The sequence below is a fragment of the Cariama cristata genome, unplaced genomic scaffold (assembly GCF_000690535.1).
Source record: "Cariama cristata isolate BGI_N322 unplaced genomic scaffold, ASM69053v1 scaffold8937, whole genome shotgun sequence".
NCBI lineage: Eukaryota > Metazoa > Chordata > Aves > Cariamiformes > Cariamidae > Cariama > Cariama cristata.
In genome coordinates this window covers 42682-64179 of record NW_009626029.1, presented here as the reverse complement: position 1 = coordinate 64179, position 21498 = coordinate 42682, and the positions used below count along the sequence as shown (strand labels likewise).

The window sequence follows — 21498 nt, the reverse complement described above, 5'->3', positions numbered from 1 at the left end:
TTGCTTAATAAGGCAGCAGTTCTAAGAGAAAATCATTGAAAGTTTAGGTTAAGGATGAAAGTTTCAATGATGCTTCCTGGTTTCTGCTTAAAAATAATTTTGTTGTAGCATTGCATGTCCTCAGAGTCTATTGGGTTACTCAGTCTCTGCTAATTAAATTGTATTTTAATATGTATTAAATTCTGCTGATAAGATGATCCGAAATGTTCTTTGCTTTTTATAAGATGATATTATTAAATAATAACGTATTTTCCTTCAAGTGATTTTGCTTATTCCAGTTCTAGATCTTCGTTTACTGTCTGTAATGTGTTAGGAATCTCTGTGTGACTTTCAGTCCATAGTGTTCCGCTACTTGTATGTCCACCATGTTGTCAGAGCAGTGTATAACTAATAAATAATTTAATAGTGTGGTTGTCAAACATCGGTTCTGTATTTTCTGGACAGAGAACATTTTTCTGTATGAATAGTCCCAAACAAGATAATTAGCTGAAAGGTGGTTGTTCTTCTTGAACGTGTTCCATTAAATGCACCTGAGCAGACTGCAGATGGGATAATGAACTAATAGTAACCTCAGCAGATTCATGGTGCCTTTGGCTTCTGGAGGGAGGAACAGCTTTGAGCCATGATGTGCTTTCTTAACATAAAAAGCTGGTACTTTCGTCTCTGCTCTTAACTCCAGGAGTGTAAAGATACTGAAAAGGAATCTTAAGAACCTGCAGCAATGAAGATGACTTCAGTAAGCAGTTTTACAAGTTATGAGTGGGGACCATCTCAAATCCTTTTTCCACTTTGCACCACAAGATAAAGGAAGCAGTCAAATTAAACAGGAAATCTTGTTCCAACTCCAGAACCCTTTGGTCAAACGTAGTTTAAAAAGAGTCTGGTAGCAGTTATAAAGCATATACCAGCTCTTTGTCTGTCTCAATTTTAATCAGACAGGCTTCCATTATAGTCACAGATAAGATTTATTGTTTGCTTTCATTTTCCTCTGATGTACAAAGGATTTTAGATGCGGTTATGAAACTCCTAATATGTTTTAGCTAGATGAAAAAGAAAGAACATGTTTGTGTGGAGAAAACACAGGGGAGAAGGATGAAGATTATTTACAAAAATAGGCATACACAGCTCATTATCCTTTATTGTCAGTTGTACTATTTGCTTAAATTGGCTTTGGAAACATGCATCTCTTTGAGCATATAATTACAAGTTTAATTATTGTATGTTACATGCTTTCAACAAATGTTTATAAATTTAACTCAAGTGCTGTGTTTAAAAAAAAGTGAGAGCCTTGATTGTACCTGATTTGTATTTTTCTAGATAAGCACAATGGAGCATGAGCATGCTGTGAAAGAACATGGATATGAAGCTCGACTTAAGGAAATGGAAGACACCAGTCAAAAGTCTACTGCAGAACTCAGACGTCTGTTAGTAGCTCAGCAAAAAGCAACAAATCGGTGGAAAGAAGAAACAAAAAGTCTTACTGAAACTACAGAAGCCAGGATCAGTAAGCTAAAGTAAGTGCAGTTTTGTTTCTCTTCTGGAAGCTGTTACGGTTTTAGTTACTGTTTGGTGTATGGCAGTAGACCTGTAGTGAAAAAACATGAAGAGCAAACCATCCAGCCTAGATGATGTGCTTCCTGCAAAACAAGAAAGCATGTTCTAAAAAGAACTTTTGATGCTTTTTGTGAAGTTAGCACTGAAGTAAAAATTTCGCATCTTGTTGATGTATGTGAATTTTGTAATGACAAAATGGAATATATTACTTTTGATTTTCTCTTTCAAGATACAGCACGCTCAATTTAGAGAATTTTAGCTTTGGATTATGAAAACTGCTATATTTACAGTTATTCAGAAGTGTCACCATAAAATCAGTTGTGGAGTGAGTCTCCAGACTTCTAAAATAAGCTGGAAAAAAACCTATTGGGACGCACAGCTAATGTTCTCATCTGAGCAGCTGCTGTCATAAATGAGGCTACAAATGAGTTGTGTGATTGCCCTAAGCAAAAATATGATACAAATTTCACTTTTTTTCTTAATTCATACAGGCTGCCAGGTAACAACAGCACAGAATATAAGAATATTTTCAGTTTTGAAAGGGCATAATAACAAGGGCATCTCACATAACAGGCAGAAATACCGATTGCGTATCATTCCTAGAAGCTGGGGAATACAATCACCTATGGTGCCTGTGAGGCTGTATACAGACAGACATGAACTGGTTCAGAGGAGACAGGGGCGTTATTGGAAATGAGTAGAGAAGGAAGTGTCCCAGTGAGAAACTAGCCATTTGCAAGTTATGTCTGAAATAAATTCTACAAACTTCTCTTTGCTTTAAATGCATACTGCTGTAGATAGTATTTGCTTCCATTTGGATGTTAATATCCATTAAAAAATGTTATGAATCCACACTGATCAGTTTATGAAATAAGCCGATACGGCATCTACGTTCATCTTGGGTTTTCTTTTTCAGTGTGTGAACACATTGCACGGTGTTAAGATGTAAATGAATTGGTCTGTGCACACTGGATGTGTAGTGTCTTTCCTTTTCTGGTATTGCCTTCCTGCATCTCAGCTTCTTTGCGTGTCTTGTGTTTGGCTGGCAAGTAACAGCCAAACTGTGGCTATCTGCAAGCTGACCCACTCACTCACTCACTGTGGTTAGCCAGCTAGCCAGTGCTTGTAGGAGGCCAAGTTTTAAATGGGCTTTTTCTCAACAGAGGCCAAGATATATCTTTGCCTCGTGCTTTATTTGATTTCTAAGCTGAGGAAACTGTCAGTTGGATCAAGTAGACTATAAATTTGAGATTAAATTAGCCTGATATTTTTATAGAACTTCTTAGAAGTTTGTGTCCTTCAGATCTCTTCCTCTTCGAAATTGGTTGAAAATTGGAGGAGATTGACAGACTGGTACACAGTAACTTCTGAACTAGGAAGCTTGTTTTCATAAGTCTCATTTCTTTAAAATTAAAATGGTTAGAGAAGGGTGTGATATTGCGTATATTGTTATCTTTTAGGAAGTGCATTCAGTAGTTTTTAGAAGAAAAATTCAGGGTATGCAGCTCTCTTAATTTGAGAAATTTGAAATAACGCTTTAACTTTAGTCACTTAAAGCGCAGGATGCACTCCATGTGGAGCTCTTTGCTCAGACTGATTTTAGTACTTGCTTACTATCGTGCTAAAAAGGAAGCAAAGCTTTTGCCTTATTAAAATAGGCAGCCTGTGAATTCTAGCTTTTATTTCCTTTAGCATAATCTTTGGATTTTTCACATTTTATTATAATAATGGTTTACATATTCTCAGCTCGAACCATAGTATTTCCAGTATCTTGTGCAATTTTTGGAGCCACAGTTTTTTAAGCGTAGATTGACACTTCTCAGTCATCAGAATGCCAATGGTGTGAGTGGAATTAGAACCCAAGTTTCTAAACAGGAGCAAGGAGAATAACTTCTGAAAATGTTGCCTACAACCGATCTACCCTACCACTACTCTGACTTGGTTTTCCATCTTTATAGAGAAGAACGTGAAATTTGACCTCCAGTGAACTTCGCAGATAGCAGTCTCGTATGTAGTAGTGCTTCCCTTTGAAACTAGTTTCATTCCTCTTTAAAGTGACACAGTGTCTGTCATGACTCGTTGTGCCTCTTGTCTGTCCAAAGAGAGGAATGCTGTGAGGTCCATCCTGCTTGAAATGCAAGGAGGGTTGATAAAACATGTATTGATGACCTTTCTGCTTTACTAGCAGCTTCAGTGATCCGCTTTTCATTTTTTCAAGTGCTCCTCTTCTGAGTGTTCAGAACACTTTGTGGTAGTATTGGATTGTTACCTATGATAACTAGTTCAGTTTAAATATTTCTGATAGTTCGAAGTCGTACTAAATCCAAATAGAGATAACATTTTTGCCTGTTTTTCTAGAAAAACAAGTCCTACATAATCACTCTGGTCATTTTTACCTCTCCTAAGTAAACAGGTTTGGGTTTTTTACCTTATCTGTCCAGATACAGGCTGGCTTTATTTTGCCTTAAAATATATGCTATTTTGCAAAGATTACTAAACAGTTCTTTAAAAAGGCAGAAAGTCTCTTTCAGAAGTCATCACATTGTTGAGCACATCTGAGAGACACTGGGAGCTGTGTTTATTCACTGACAGTTGTAGCGGTATAGCTTCACTGTATGTAATTAGCTGGGTCTTAATAATACTTCTTTTGACACCTTTTGTAAGTGCTGTAACTAGAGAAGAAAAATATTTTGTAGTGTTTCATGCTAAGGTAAATTTTAGCTGTTAAACGTACTTATTTTCTGTAAATGAAACTACAAAAACTCTTACAGTTGAACATCCAGGTTCGTAACTAGATCATGAATGTAGTTCAGCAACTTCCAGTTAAAAGGGAAAAATTGCAGACTTCCAAACCAACTAAAGTTGTCTGTGAAATAGCTGCTTTTCTTCTTAAAGCTTTCATGTTAAGTGCTAAAATGTTGTTCTAGCAGACCAAAAGCTTTAGACCTTATTTATCTGCAGCAAAATGCTGACATAGAAAGTGTAACAGACATGAGAAGAAGTCTGTGTTGTGAATCTGCATGAAAAATAGGCAGTAAATTTTGAAAATGTCCCTATTTATGTGAGAGACTGCCTATGTGGCATGATCTGGAAAACTCCTGCAATAATTTAACATCCTGTATCAGCGAATACTGGCTGATGAGTAGAACAGAATGAACCTTAATCTCGTAATAGAAATTGTAAGTCTACACTGAGTCCGCATCATTCTCTGACTTCCGTAGATATTTTGGTGCAAGTCTAAAAGCAAAGTCAGTTACTTTTTAAGATGATTTCGTAGGTGATGCTTTTACGTCCTGTATAAGCTAGAAGCAGTTGTTTTTATCAGATGTTTGCTCTACCTGACAAGGAAGCTGGCAAGAGAAACAAGTTTGTTCTCTGCTAGGAGGTTGTAATTTAAACTGACATAAGGAATTTCATCATTAAATCTGTGCAGTGATGCTCTGATACTATGGTGACAAGTGGCTATAACTGATAAGTATTATCTAGAAAATTTAAAACTAGCTTATTTTTCACATTACATGCATTACCAAGTACATAGCTATATAGCGCAGAATGCTGTTGGTATGAAAATTACCTCCTGAGTTACACAGTGGTAGTTATTCAATGCAAAGTCCTTGCTTATACTATAAATGAATAATTATCATATTTATTTTAATCTTATCACAGTAACATTTTGAGGAAGTATTTCGAGTGCAAGTACAGAATGGCAAATCACTTCTTGCTTTTGTGAACTAAAATAAGGTTGCTGATTATTTAAAAAGCAAAATAATTTTGCAGAAAATGCATTTATGATGGAAATATCAGCAAGACCCCTAAATAATAGACTGATTCTGGGTAAGCAGGATCTATTGAATTAAAGACTCTGTTTGAAAGTCCTCTTGAGGCTGATGCAGGAAGCGGTATCGCCAAGCCTTACAGCGGGCTCCAAGCGAAAGGTCGATGTTCACCCAGCTTTCCTAAATACGTACATTTTTAAGTTTATGTGGTTCTGAGAGGGTTAGTTAAGCTGTGAGCTTGTAAGGAAAACTTAATATCTTCCTTAGAAACTTCATCTTGTCTTGCCTGGGCAGCAAGGCTGTGAACTTAGATGAAGATACCAACGTACCCTTTTGGATTTAAATCAAGAGCTCTCCATGTTTAGCAGCGTATCATGGTTATTTAGTACATTTTGAGGACAGTCTGAGACATTCCTTAGCACTTCATGAAGTTACTGGTTGATGTATTGGATTCGTGTAAATATATCAGCAAATACACTGATTGCGTTGGTGACATGTAGCAGAATTGCAGTTTGTAATAAGAATTATTATTCCTACAGCATAGTAATGTGCTTTATAAGTTGGTTTTTCAGGAAGTTATAAACTTCCTAAGAAAGTCATATCCGTGTATGCTGGGGAGGTAGTTGACATAAAAGTGTTTTATATTGTATTTCACCAGAAGTTTGCTGTTAGTGCAGCTCTCGTAAGCATTGAGTCAGTGACCCATTTGTTAGCGTAGGTGTTTCCTGTGCCTTTGCCTTAAATTCATGATCTGTTGCTGGTTTTCAGTTCTATCCTCGTTATTTTCATTTTCCATGTGAAGGTGTCGGAAACATTTTGGCTTCATTACTAACTTCCCAGCAGCAGCTGCTAACTGTTCCATATTCTGTGCTGCTCATTTATCATCTTTTAAGTCTGCAGTGTTTTCTTTGTGAGGTGTAATCCATACACGTAAAGGAAGCATTAAAGAAATACTTATAAGAAATGAAGCAACATCAGTGAACTTTAGGTGATTCTTAGCTTTCAAAAAATGAAGAAGGAAACAGTAGGCAATGCATTGAACACTCGTAGACTGTTCCATATTCTGTGCTGCTCATTTATCATCTTTTAAGTCTGCAGTGTTTTCTTTGTGAGGTGTAATCCATACACGTAAAGGAAGCATTAAAGAAATACTTACAAGAAATGAAGCAACATCAGTGAACTTTAGGTGATTCTTAGCTTTCAAAAAAATGAAGAAGAAAACAGTAGGCAATGCATTGAACATTCGTAGACTAAATTCCAGCACTTTCTTCATAAAAATACATTACAGTCTTCAGTTATGAGAAGAGTTTTATTCCCCTAAGCATCTTAAGATGCTCTGCGCTTTTAGAAGGGTTTACCGGTAATAGACCTCACCTTCACCTTGCACGAGGGCAAGGAGCCAGTTTTGCTTCAAGGTACTTGTGCCAAAAGTTAATCTTGAAGGTAACTAAGAAGGTCAGTGCTTCTTGCAACATAGGTCATCCTTCCAAATAAAACCGTTGCCGTTGGCAGCATGACTAACAGCCCATGACTAGGGTTTATTCTCTTCATTCCTGCAAAATGTCTAGTCTGACAGACTATGAGCGAAGCTGTTCTGACTTTTGATTGCATACATTTTAGATGTACTTTGAGTTCTAATGACATTTACTGAAGTGAACTTAGACAGCAAATATTTGCAATTATAAAGTAGTTATGCAAAGGAATGATTACTGTTAAAGGTTGTAAAGAAGTGTCATAGCACTCATATTTATTTGAAGATGAGTTGTCCCAAGGGTTTTCTATTGAATTTAGGTTGTTTCTTTCTCTAAGATTGTTTATGTATGTAAAAAATTAATCTATATCTGTTTATATGTGTTTATAAACACATACAAAAACTGTCATCCTCAGATTAAGTTTAGGCAAATTTTATATTTTAAGTAAATGCTTCTTAAAGACTTGTACTAGGTTTGGCTGTGACCGAGTTCATTTTCTTTCTAGCAGCCTGTATGGTGCTGTGTTTTAGATTTATGACCGAAACAGTGTTGATAACACAGCAACGTTTTAGCTGTTGCTGAACAGCGCTTGCACAGTGTCCAAGCTGTCTCTGTTTCTCTGTCTGCCGCCCCAGCAAGGAGGTTAGCAGTGGGCAAGAAGCTGGGAGGGGACACAGCCGGGACATCTGACCCCGCCTGACCCAAGGGATATTCCGTACCTTATGGCGTCATGCTCAGTAATAAAACTGGGGGCAGCTTCTCCCAAAGTAGCTGTTTGGATGGTGGCTGGGCAGTGGTCTGCTGGTGATGAGTGACTGCTTTTGCATCACTTTTCTTGTTTTTTTTTCCTTCACTTACTAAAGTGTCTTTCTCTTGACCCATGAGTGTTTTTTCACACTTGTACCCTTCCGGTTCTCTCCCCCGTTCCTCTCAAGGGGAGGGAGCAACCAACTGGGCCTACCTGCCAGTGCACCTCAAGACCGAAGGACGGATGTAGCTTTTGAGACTGAAATGCGTATTAACGCTTTATTTTAGTTGAATTGGTTCGGTTACTTGCTGTGTTTCAACAGGTTTGCATTTTGACATTTGCATCTCTGTGAGGGTCTGAGGTTGAACCACCAATTCAGTTCTGACCAGGAATAATCAGCAGAATGAAGTGAACTTCTGAGAGGCAAAAAGTCATCTTTCACATTCTTTATAGGGGCTTACATGGAAAATAGTAAGGAGAGAAATATAGAAATTCTATAAAACTAGCAAACTTATTTCTAAAGGTAATTTTTTTTCATAACACAAAACCAGCTTTTAAGTCTCAGTGAATAATTTAACTATTATTTGTTCATTAATTTAGTAACTGACACTTACTTGAGTGTCTGTTTGATTATTTTTTTTTTTTTTTTTTTTCCTCCCCCTCCCCCTATATCTGGAACATTGTTTAAGTAATCTAAATAACCAAATGGAATTAGGTTTAATGTTTAAAAAGTTATTTTGATCTTCAGTGTCACTTCTCCACAAATTTGTGTGGAATTTGGTAAGAAATAGAAGCAATCCATGTTGTTGGTGGTGGTGTTGCTGATCTACAGGGTGTCGAGTTTGCAGTTGTAAAGTTGTGAGCTCCAAGGTCAGTGTCAGTTTGAATGTCCCAAAACTTGGAGGCACTTAAGTGATCTGCCTTTGACAGCTGTGGTAAAAAACCCAGTGTCAAGTGCTTCCAGCTTCTTTTACATTTCTTGTCTTTGTTTGAAATAATTTACTTTTGAAAGAAATGAGGAATACATACACATGTTTCTAAAGGCTCTTGCTTTCACTGAAGTACTGTAATCTAGAAAAACAGCTCCTATGGCCATGTTTGGGGGGAAGAGATTGGCTAGGACAACTCTTCTTGCCTTACAGCAGTGTGTATAAAGCTATATAGAAAGTGAAATAAGCAGTACCAAAGGAACACTTAGGAAATTTGTACATTGGAAGGAAACAAACTTCAGTATCAACAGAATACAGGACAGATTGAGAAGGGGAGAGAGGGAAAGTTCTGACAACAGAACTGAAGTAAAACCAGGGTAATCGGATCTGCCAGCATTTACTAAAAGAAGATAAAGTGAAAGACTGTATGCAAGGTTAAAAAATAAGGGCAGATTATTCATTCATGCTGTAAAGTCCACCTTGACTGGTCTGTATTTATGTTAACTAGGTTAAACAAGTAAATAAAAAAGAGGTTGTAATAGAAGTAGCGGTAGATGGTTAATCCCTTCTAATTGGCGTATCCATATTTTTCATAGATTTTTATGTTCTAAGCCTGAGAATGAAGATAAGAATTGGGGTAAATTGAGAAAGGATTTTGCAGGTGACCAGTGGTTATACAGAAACCCTTACCAGACTCCTTACCAGTGGCCAACACCGAGAGCATCTTTTTGTTGAGCGTGATTCTGGCTGGACCAGGGACCAGAACAAGATTCACAGTGATAAGCAAAGTGTTATATTCAAACAAATGACTGAATTACTCACAGTAATGCCCGTCCGTGGAGTAGATCTTGAAAACTGCAGATGGCAAAGGGGTAGATCTTGTGACTTGAAAACTTTACAGGAAATTGGTGGTTCTCTCAACTTGGCTGTGAATATTACTTTGGTCTGTTAGTCATGTGGACGATTGCTCAGTTAAGGTAGAGTTTAGCCTGAGTAGGAGTAGTAAGAGGTATCCACAAGTCTGTTCTCTTTTTAGAAATATGACCTGAATCTAGAAAACAAACAGTACATGAGACAATTTATGAACGTTGGCTTAAATGATAAAGAGGGTAAATGCTTTAGAAGTTACTTCCATGTAACAATGCATTTGAGGAGCTTTAAAAATCTTAACTCTTTAACTAATAGAACAAGTAATAAAATTTAATATTAATACATAGTATGAACAAGTTGGTAAATTAATGATCTTACCCATCTGCCACTATTGTCTAGTAGTAAGATATCGCTTGGGGGGGGAGATCCAAAATATTTGTTGTAACATAAACCCATTATATTTGAACAATTATACTGAATGGCTTCATTTTTTTATTTTTTTTAATATTCACTTGAATTATAATTGTACTTACAAAAAGGGAATCCTTGCCATATTGGTTTTAAATGTAAATAATTAGCTTAGCTTAAGTCATCTGATTGCAGCTATTTTGGGTGTCTTTGTTCAATTTCTGCTCCTGAAACATTTCTGTGTCATAGTTAGAGTCCCTGACTCATCGGTAGCCATGTGTGTCTTTTGGAGTTCTTTCTCAGTTTTCTCTCTTCTATAATTGAAAAGAAACTGCCTCTGAAGAATGACCTTTTTTGGCACCTGTGTATGAAGCGTTGGCCAGGACTGCCTTCTCCTTCTCCCTACATCCTGTACAGTACATTGAGTGAATCGCACAGCATCTTGAGATGAAGTTTCCTCCATTTCTAAAACATTATTCTTGGCTGCACTTCTGTAATGTTTGGCAGCCATAGCTGCTTATTTTAAGATGTTCATTAAAGAAAAAAATTAACAGGATGAGAGACAGCTGCAGGTACTGGCAGTATACAAAATTCATAATTACTAAGAGTAACTGAAGCATATTATACTATAATTCAACAGAAAAAACAGCTGGCACAGGCTATATTTGTCATATGAGAGCTTTGCAGAACGTACTTGCTACAGCTGGCGGATTTATCACCCGTCTGCCAAAATGCTAAAAGCTCACCTTTTTGTTTCCTACTCACTTAACAAAGACAATGTGGAGTAGGGACTGATTTGATTATTCAGCAGGTGGGGTTACTGCTCGATTTTAATATTAAAATCTCATAACGTGTGTTTGGGGGAGGGTTAACAATCAGAATGAATCAACTGTCTAGCTCAGTAGCCATCACGCTTCCTTATGCTTACAAGGGTAAACTGTTTTCTTTAAAAACATGTTCAGGGTGATCTAATTATATAAACAGTTTCTTGATATACAGCTGTATATGAGCATGTAAACTCTCTTTATGGGCTGTGCTGCTAAGAAAGCTCACTCCACACCTCAGTACAAGTACAGGAGACAGATTGTTTTCAGTAACTAAGAATTTTTAATTTAGAAAATTAATCTATTTGGATGGTCTTCTAAGATGACGTAACAATAAAGAGGGCTTGTCAGAACTTAAGAATTTCCTTATTTTCAAAGCCTTTTTGACTAGCGTAGTTAAACTTGAACATAAGCAGGCTACACTTTTTTTGGAGTAGTGTTTGAATAGTTTTAGAAAACTATTAGGGAGTTTATTTTGAAAAGGTGTGTATGAAAAGATGTGACAGGAATTGTATAAAATTCTTGTTTTGCTAATAAACAGTTTATAAAAACTGGACTGTCAAAAAACAGCTCTTCATTGGGGCTCCTGTATTGAAGATGCTTCATCTCAATGCTTGCTTGGACAAATTGCAATAATAGTGTTAAGTATTAACGTACTACCTTGATCCTGCAGTTTTAATCCATCTTTAATTCTTAGTTTATATAAAAATGTTCACATGTAGTAATGCAGGTATAATCTATATATAATTTTAACTGCTTAACATTGTTCAAGTATCTGCCTATGTCCTCTCATTTTTATAACAGCTAGTCAAAAGATGTTGAACTGTTTTTATGATACCTACCTGGGATTGGTTAAAGAGCTTGGTTGAGAACAAGGGAGTGGAAACTACCAGCCAGGTATACTGGCAACCTTAGGTTAACAGATAGAGTGCAACCTTGTATTTCAAGTGCCATGTAGCAGTTTTCAGTCCAACTTTTATGAAATGCTAAGTTTAAAAGTTTTTAAGAGTAAATTACTGTTGAGAACTAAATGCCGTCATTAAAATAGCAGAGGCTTTTTAAGAAGAATATCTGAGATTGAATTATCATCTCCTACCTTACCTCCATTCCCCCAGAAAGAATAAAGGCTTTAGCTTCCGTTACAGTGCAAGTAGTTTCAGTAACAGGCAGAGCACCTAAAAGTTAGGTGTCAGCTTTCTGAGCATCGTCAACATGCTACATATTCATGAAGGTGATTGCATTTCAGCGTACTTTCAACCTGAGAAAGGAAGGTAGAGTGAGAAATAGATTTGAAAATTCTTCACAAATACATTTGAACCTCAACGTACAAGGTGAAATTGGTGGCAAAAATCTTGATCGCACCATTTTTTGTGATGGCTGCGGCTAGTGGAGTAGAGACTGGTCAAAGGTTAGAGCAGCTCATTCAGTTTTGCATCTTCCTCAGGCTAAAATTACCAGAGATTTTTCCATCTTTGTTCATCTCTCTTCTTCAGTGGCTTGTGACGACAAGAGACAAGAAGTTTCCTTTGAGTACCAACTCAAAGATGTCTACCATAACCCAGATAACTTTTGGTCTTCAATGCTATACAAATTCAGGATCACTAAAACTCACTCAGTATAAAAATTAAAATGACCACTTCGAAGAAGGTGGCATTTTCCTTTCTCTCATGAAGTGTTACATTGTTGTCTGTCTCAGAAGTATAGAATGATTTGGTTTTAGGTACTTCAAAGCACCTTCAAAAATGTCCACACTGAAGTCTGGTTATGGGACGCTAATTAGAATGTTAATCTACATTCTGAATGCACTGTGAAAATGCATCTTATGTTTATAGCCTATTTGATAATGTGCCTGCAAAGTAAGATTCCATAAACAGGAGAAAAACCCTGTAAAACGTCAAATGCTCTTGACAAAGTCCTGTTGATTTGTACAAATGCATCTCATTCCTCTGCTGTTATAATTGAATGAGGAAGTGCTAGCTGTGGTAGTGCTTTGGAAATCAATGGTCTAAGAGCAACGCTGTAATTAAAAATACACCACAAGCTCCTACAATGCAAGAAAGTACCTATGAAAGTATATTCTGGTAACTGATGTACTACTGTGTGTTAATCAGCATCTCTTCTGAATTACAGAAGTGAGCTGAGTCAACAAAAACTTCGTAGCCAGGAGCTTATTTCTCAGCTGGAAACGGTAAATGAAAAGGTAACTGAGGTAAGATAATGACTGCTACGACAAGTACTTTCAGTTACAACCTGATGTACGTTAACACTAGGATCTAGACAGAAACCTATTTAGATGAGTTACGTTGCTGGTTTACAAAAAATTAAGGATTTTTTGACAGGAGTAGTCATAACTGGAAAGCCCCACTGTTTCTGCTGACTGACATATTCAAATGGTAGGAAGACAAATGAACTCTACTCTCAAATTACAAGAAAAGCTAAAGGAGAGATCATCTTTCAAGGTTACTGATCTCGCCATTTTAGACAATTCAGGAAATGTTTCAGAGGGCACGTTATGCCTGCGCGTGCATGCATACCTCTAAAAAGGAGTAGGCATTGTGTTAGGGATAATGTAGCATATGCAGAGAGATCAAATTCTCAGCATGCTACGTGTATAGTAGAACTTACATTGTATGTGCATATATGTATATAGATAAAAGCATTATCCATTAAAGGGTTGTTTTGGAATGTGCATCATTCAATAATTAACAGCCACTTTAGAAAACGGCTATCCCGTCAGCCTCATAAATCTGGGATAACATCCAGTTCTATCTAGGATAAGTCCTTCTGTAGTGTTTTTTGTAGTGCTCTTATTTAGAGGAGAAAAATGGAGATGATGTGAGAAGAGATTTCTGTAAGTTGAGGTGGGTTAAGAAAGACTTTATACAGACCCTTTGATGAAGAGAACGGAAGAGATCTACAGCAAGTTTATAATCTCATTTCTATTACCTAGTATATTTGTTTTCCCTTTGAGTATAGCTAAAACATTTACATTGTAAAATTATGTGAATTAAATTACCTGGATTAAAATGTCAACTTTTATGCCTCTTACTTCAAGATGGTGAAATGAGTAAACTTCCTCTGCAGATTACTCTGATTGGAAAAGTCATATGATGTCATATGGGAGCTGGACATGCTGTATAATGTGTCAGCAGTATGTCTTCAGTCTTATTCTAAGTGGTAAACAGTTCCACTTCTTCAGTTCCTCTTGCTTTAAGCTTTTTCACTACACTATGTATGGAGCCAGTACAAAGAATTTTGCATTTGTAATATTTCTTGTACACAGGATGAAAAATTAATGATGGAATATCGAGAATACATCAATAGGCTCCAAAGGCGACTGAGCCAGGCAGAACAGAGGGCAGCGACAGCATCTCAAAAGGTACAGAACTAACAAAAAAAACACGCTAACTGCATTGAAAAAATCCCATTGACTATTACAAAAATACTCACTTTGTAACATTCCTGAGGCAGAGGTGATTATTTATATGCATTATTACTAATATAATTTTAAGAACAAGCTTGTATTTTGGATGCGTCATCACAAAACTGATGCATATTCAATTAAATGCCACCTTCTGACAGGATGCTTAAGTGACAGTATAGACTCATTCATGGAAACAAATTTGATGCAGATTAAACTTGTGTGGTTCAAAATGTGCAAATGAAGGTGTGTGATCATTTTCATCTTCAGAAATGGCAGCAAGTTAACAAAGAGGAAAAAAAACTCCTTAAATAACTGCAGCTCCTGTTTACCTAAAGCAGGCTTTTTTAGCTTGGTGTAACCTACTGCAGCAGTCACAAACGGCAGCTTCAGGTGATAAAGAGCACATGTGCCAATTCCTACACCTCTCTCTGGGGGAGTCTGATTTGAAACAAGGTGTACCTTCAGTGGATGGCTAGAGAACTGCCCCTGTAAAAACTGCTAGGCACCATAGCTGTCTTGTGGAAAAAACCCCACAGATTTCCACCCAGTTCGTTCCCTGGTCTAACTGTGGCTGCACAAAGAGCATGGGGAAATGGTGTGAAGAGGTTGCAGGACAGAATTGATAGCGTCAATCTGTCTAGTGTTCATCAAATTGCAGCCTTGAGTACCTTGTTGCTGTGGCACGTGAACTTCTGGAGTTGTGAACTCCTTGTCAGCAGTAGTCTCCAGCAGCTGTGTCCCCAGAGGCTGTTGGGACAAGTACACCCCACTGCAGTTATGTTATGTGTAACAGACGCAGGAAGTCCAACAGTGTCAAAAATACTGAAAATTGTGCAGACAGAAGAGGAAATACTCATTTTTTTTTCCAGGCCATGGGAAGAGGGGAAGGAAGGGATGGTGTGTGTATCTCATTCCTGTAGTGAACATGCCCAGTACATGTTTCAGTGATGCTGACAAATGGGACAGAGCATGCCTGGGAGAGCCATTTCTATGCCTAAGACCTCCTTGTGCACCACTGTGATCACTTAATGAGCTGAATTGGTGCTGCCTTCTCTTTCCAGTTCTCTTACAACTCAGTTCCAGCTTTGAGCAGTACTATTCAGTATTTCTAGATGTTAGGCATATTGGGAGGAAAGGTTTTTGTCTCTTCAGAGAGAGAAACTTCAGGCTTTAATTTAATCTAAACCCTGTGTTACCTGTAATTCTGTATTTTGTCTGCTAGACAGCAGGCAGGTGGGTTTTTTTTTTTTCCATACTATTCAAGCTATACATCTTGAAGTAAATCCCATGGGGAGTTTATACATTGGATTGACTTATTTGCCAAGCAAATTTGTTACTCAGGTTGGTTTCCTATTAAGTAAAGGTGGCCTTCTGCCTCCTGATTTTTTTTAAGTGATTTAGGAAACCCATTTGCAAATTACAGCGTTTTAATGTGGGTGATCCCATGTGAGTTGCAGAGAGCAAATGTTTGGTTGATCTAAACTGTCCAATTAGGACACATGGCATTTTTTTTCCCCAACAGCAGTGAATAAATGGGCATAGCTGCCAAGCTATCATAAAGTAACCTGTGTTTCCTGGCTGAAAATGCTCTCTGTCATGACAAGGTCTATGCAGCTGGTGAGCATTTGCTCTGAAAGAGTGATTTTTTTTATTTTTTTTTTTTAACCTCCTGTTTGTTATATGGATCTGTTGAGCTCTAATACCTCTGAGGTGCTATCTTCCTTTAAAAAACATGGTCACGTCATCTTTCAAGGGAGTAAATTCCTGGCCTCAGTGCCCATACAGGAAGAGGTCTTGCTGTTCCTGGAAACATCGATAATTAACTGTTCCTCACCGGTCTCCCTCTGAAAGGTAACAGAGATTTGACAAGATGTTTAGCACCTAAATTGCTGTCCAGATCTTATTGCCAGTCTTCAGAACTGCCTTGCCCTCTTCAGGCTTGGCAGAGGTTACTGCTGCCAGCTGTCAGGCATTGGCTTCTTTGTAGGGACTTAAGAACTTCTGTGCCAAGCCCCTTCCTCTTCCCCCCCTCCACCGGCCCCCCCCCTCCCCCCGAAGAGACATACCAATGCTGTCCCCGCTGAAGGCTGGAAAGAGGTTTCCAGGAGTGCTGCTGCAAGGGTGTCCACTCTTCTGAATCTGAAGAAACAAGGTGTTTGTTCTCTTCTGGGTCTCAGAAGACTGACCATGCACGTGTGTGCTTCCTCAGATTCAGAATGGTCGTAGTTTTCTGCATTCTGAATCTGCAGGTTGAGGGCTACTTTCTGACTTGACTTTAGTTGTGTATTCTTGTTACATCATCCAGCTTGTAAAATTAAATCCAATATAGGCAAGAGCTGAACTATTAGGGAGTCTAGAAATTACATTTTTATTGTGGTTAGTTCAATGACTATAACTCTTAGCTTATTATTCAATAATAGTAATTCAGTAAGAAACACAAAAAAATGCAGGATAATATTTGTACAGGTTTAAAACATGTGTATTCTATGTAGATGTCTTTAAAGTGTAGTCCTGCTACCTAATCTTTCCTCATCTTGAATTCTTGGGGATCTGAAAGAAGACAAAAGCAGTAGTCATCTATAGAGTGCATTGTAAAGTCTACTGTTTACCCTAAATCCCCACTTACCTGTCCTTGCTCCCTCTCCTTCATGACTCCTTTCATACTGAATCTTACAAAAAATTATCTAAGAAACTATCTGCTTGTTTTTAATTACAGCTCAGCCTGATAACTAGACAGAACAAAAAAGCTGCTTCCCTGAAGGATCTGGAAAATATTTAAACGCGTGTACTGTTCATTCGCACCATGCTGGATTTAAGAACATTGCTGGAGAAACTTCACGTTGGAGTATTAGTCAAACGCATAGCAAGGCTTGTAAAACGTAGATAAACATTGTCTGGTTTATTCAAGTAAGAAAGGCGGTGGATGAAGATACTGTATCTGCATGCATAGCAAAGATTGGAAGAAGACTGCAAAATATTGTAATTAAAGTCCTTTAATGTAGCAGATGAAACAATCTGATACAGTACTGTGGCATATTGGTGGTCTTTGGTCTAAAAAACACCAGCTCCAGCTATGACAAGATCAGGTACAGGGAATAGAGTATATTGAAATTCATGAACAGTTTTGCTCGCATATGGTCGATACCTTTAATTTTTCTTTGTAATGCAGTAACTTGGGAACATTTTGAATAGCTTTGATGAATTGTAGTAAGACACTAATTACATCACGAATGGCAAATAGTTGCTGGTTTTATGGTTGGCATTACAGTTGCGAAATGCCTCCATTGCCTTCCAGTTTTCCCATGCCCCTGGGAAACAGTTAATAAATAAAATGCTGCTACGGCTGTTCATACAGCTAGTTTCTAAGGACCATAATCTCTCTTCAGTTGTGCTTTTTCTTCCTGTTTTTACAATTGTTCCTTGCTTTTCTGTTCATCTGCCCTCTTGGTTTGTGTCTGGGAACTTCAGTTCCCTATTACTTCATTTTGCACAAAGCTGGTGAAGTCCTCCAGCTCTTACACATTTTGAAATAGTGTGTTTGAATTCTACAGATGCCAGTATGTGGGAATCCTCCTGCATACACGTCTGTCTGTCTTTGATAGTGGAGAAACTTTGTATGTATCATTCTAAAATGAGAACTGAACTCTGTTTTCTCAAATTACAATTATGAAATTATAACCATTTGATAGGTGTTAAGTGATTTTGAAGTGCTCCTATCTTGGGCTTAAGTGATGTAGTTTCTTGTCCTTCCTCTTAAATACGAAGAGTGTCGTTCTGGTTTGTAACTTCTAATTCAGTCAGTTGATGGGTAACACGTACCCCAAGCTTGATGAATGCTGTTGGTTTGGACTAACAAACCCATACGTCTGTCGCAGTGGATCTTCACCGTATTTGCATTTTAGAGGACAGACCTGGGTTGATCACCGCATGGAAGTAAGAGTTTGTGTCACCTCCTGAAAACCTGTCTGTTCCAGTAGAGCCCGGAAGATGGACGCAACCTCAAGAAAAACATCTGCTTACTGCAGAGGAAGTTACTATTTCCTACAGTTGTACACATTTCTTTACTAGTGCTTTCTCTGTTTGATACATGCCTGTATCCATTGCAATCTCTAATTTTGTGAAAAGACTTCAAAGATTTTTTCAAAACAACATGGATATATTGTCCAGAAGCTCCGAACGTCTGTTGTGGTGAGATTTTCATCAATCAACTGTGTATATGATACAGAGGGAGGTAAGTACCAAGCACCTTATTTTCATTTGCATAATGCACATCTGAGATGAAGACAGACCACCTGGAAGATTGTGCGTGAGCTATTAATCCCACTCACTCCTTAAACAGAAGCTTTAGCTGTAAAGTGAAACCTGGCTGAAAATGGTAGGTAATTTTCAGTTTTTGAGGAACAGTATTTGTGCATTTGTTCCTTGAGGCACTGAAGGGAAGGGCACCTGCTTCGTTCCCTTTTAATTACGGGTGTGATCATTTCAACTTCGGGTGCAGCTCTTGTGTAATGGTTATTTGCCAGAGTATCAACTGCAATGATGACGCAAGCACCTAACAGTGAAGTTAAGGGTCAGCAGAGCAGTTATGGCAGAGGACAGATGAAAGAAAATTTCCCTCCTGTCTGCCTCATCCTCTGAGCGGCTAAAAATGGACCAAATACACCTGCCTCAACCACCAAAGGGAACGCAGTCAAATTAAGCTCATCAGCCTACCACCACCTCCTTTCATTTCCGTTTGGCATCCAGAGGAGGCTGCTGGCACGTTGCTCACAACTTCCAGAGGGAAGGCACTTGCTGAGGCATTAAAATTTGAGGCTTGCTGGTTAGGTAAGTTTTGTTCTTTCCCTCATGATACTAGATTGTTTCATTGAATGGAGAGCAGGCTTTTCAATCATCTGTCTTGGTGGTTTTACATTTGTTTCTGTCTGTGTATTTCTTGTCACTCTTCCATTGGAAAGCTTTTGTTTTCCCTACCTTCCTTTCCCACCCCAACACCAGTTTTTGAGCGTTTTCAAGATTCCCTAGTGTGATATTAATGTTTCCCATTGAGTAAAACTTTGTTCTTGACTGTGTTGATTTAGGAAGAGTTTCTAAGTGAATAGTTACTTCCATTCAACAAGTGAGACAAACTGACTACAAAGGCAGTACGAGTTTCATTTTGGGTCTTCCCAAGAGCCCTGTACCTTCTGGCATGGGCCAGATCTTGAAAGATCTCTCTCTGCACATGAGAAACTTTTTCATAGTCTAGTGAAGTGGTGAGCAAGCTGTCCTCAGCTCTGACCCAGTCTTGCTCCGGTAACCCCAGTAGTGCTGTGCCTTTCAGAAAGGCTGCTGTCAGCAAGATGGATAAAGCAGCTTGCAAGAACCTCTTTCGGACTTTTAGTCACACCTTGAAGAGCTTGTACTAGTAACTCGTAGGAGGGCCACCCTTTCATCTTCATTTTTAGAAATGTTTTTGAGGGGTGCCACTCACAGCCGCCCACGCTGGGAATGGATGTGATACAAGTACAGAGCTGAGAAAAATTATTTACCTATAGCAGTTTTTCAAGATGCATTGCTAGACGTGCGCTTTGACAGCCTTGTCCTTCTCTTGCTCTGCCCCAAGTCCATTCCATGTTTCCGCATCTTGAGTTTAGAGGAAGTACGAGGAAGGGGCCTACTGTGCCCTTCACGCCTTGTCTCCTCGAGACCCTGCTACAGCGGCCCATCTTCTCGGTCAGCGTTGCTTGACTAGCAGCAGTTCACAGCATGAATGTACGTGCAGCTGCTTATCTCAAAGGTCTACAGGTCAGAAACCTCACGTTCCTCTTCCAGTGGAACATGTACGAAGATTATGGACTTTGGAAGGACATCGTGTATCAACAAATGTAAACTATTGGAGGTAAGCAACATCTCTTTGAGGAACTCAAGGAAAAAAGCATACAATTTTCTGTTGATGGGATAGACACAGCTGTCACTAACAAGACCCTATACTAGTCCTAAAAAAAGAATAAATCAATCTTCCTCTTGCAACCACAGTGTGCATTTTGATACCTGTCATAATCCAAATTAGATGCTTATTTTAACCATGAAAGTTGTTCAGATCATTGCAGTGAAGTGTTTATGTAAAAACCCAAACAAAGTAACTACTGCAAATTCTTAAACACTCCTGGCAAGGATACTGCAAAAATGTACAGCATTTATTCACATACAGACAAAAAGGCACAATTCTACTGATATTTTAACAAAAAATACAGCTGTCTTCAACTAGGTCTTTATAAATACTTCAAAAAAGGGAGAAAATAAATACAGGATTGGGCCATGTAATATAAAATAGTCATCTCTACATATACTTTTTATTTCTATCTGTTTCTCTTCATGCACCTTTTTTAATTAATTTCAGCTGAATGGACACCAAAGCTAGGCACATAGTGAAAAATCTTCTGTACAAGGTTTTACAAATGTAATGACAATTTTCTCAAATTTCTGAAATTAAGATTTATACACAACACGTATAACCCTTCACTGAGATTTGTGTGAGTTTATAACCTAACAATTGGCATTCCAGGCAACTTTACAGAAGTTCAACTAGCCTACAGTTTGACAGAATTACACCAATCATAAAGATCTCTTGGTCAGTCTGCACAAGGAAAGATAACGCTTAAAACCAGAAATTCAGCAAATGGTTCTATCCCAATAAAATACAGGGGTGGGTTTGTACTGTCACTGCTGTACTTACAACACCTCTTCTGCCGAGCGCTAAGCAAGGGAGACAAAACTAACCTACAGAGCTGGTCACACTGCGGTCGTCTTACAGCTTTTTTGGTTTTGGTTCAACTTCACTTGAAACATTAGAAAGCTTATTAACCTAAACATCAGGGAGCAAAACAGATAAGGCATTAATTCTGCACAAGGTTAGCGTTCGTAATAGTGCAAATTAACAAGGTACCTCTTTCGAACTGGTGTGAGGTTAAATGTTTACTTGGAATCAAAATTTAGACTATTCCATCTATGGCTTGACAAACAGTTCCCTATGCGGTCATGAGCTTCTTTCTTACAGAAAATAACAGTGCCTGTCTGGAAAATGTTGCTGGAGTAGAACTTACCTGCATTTACCTTTTGTGTGGTTATGTGATCAAATAAGTACTTCTCTTTTAACACATCCCAGGGGTGACTACGTAACTTCAGATTCACCAGTGCCCTGTTTGACGTTCACCTCTAAGTCACAAAGTTAATCTAACTTCTTGGGACCAGTATTTCAGAAGTGTACTATCTTACACAGAATTCCCCTTCCTCAAAAGGTTAAGACTTCTGAGTTTTTTACAATAAATGACAGGGATGCATTCTGTTGAAATATTTAATTAAGTGATAACTTGCATAGCAAGATAAGGGGTGTTAATAAGCCTTTTTTTTTTTTTTTGATTGAATCCTCTGGAAGACTCAGTTATGGCAGAGTTCTACTGTGTTTTAAAGGGTCTAATGTTAACAAGCGAGTGGATGTGATAACGACAGGC

The 21498-nt window shown here is 38.1% G+C and overlaps 1 protein-coding gene across 1 annotated transcript in view; it reads left to right on the top strand.

Annotated features, from left to right (window-relative positions):
- SCLT1 (sodium channel and clathrin linker 1) overlaps positions 1 to 16950 on the top strand; it is a 41491-nt gene extending 24541 nt beyond the window's left edge. Inside the window, exons 17-20 of the mRNA XM_009703850.1 lie at positions 1318 to 1514; positions 12712 to 12790; positions 13865 to 13960; positions 16722 to 16950. Coding sequence (XP_009702152.1) covers positions 1318 to 1514; positions 12712 to 12790; positions 13865 to 13960; positions 16722 to 16784 — 435 coding nt within the window. The 3' untranslated portion in view covers positions 16785 to 16950. The remainder of the gene's footprint in view (positions 1 to 1317; positions 1515 to 12711; positions 12791 to 13864; positions 13961 to 16721) is intronic.
- The last annotated feature ends 4548 nt before the right edge of the window (positions 16951 to 21498 follow it).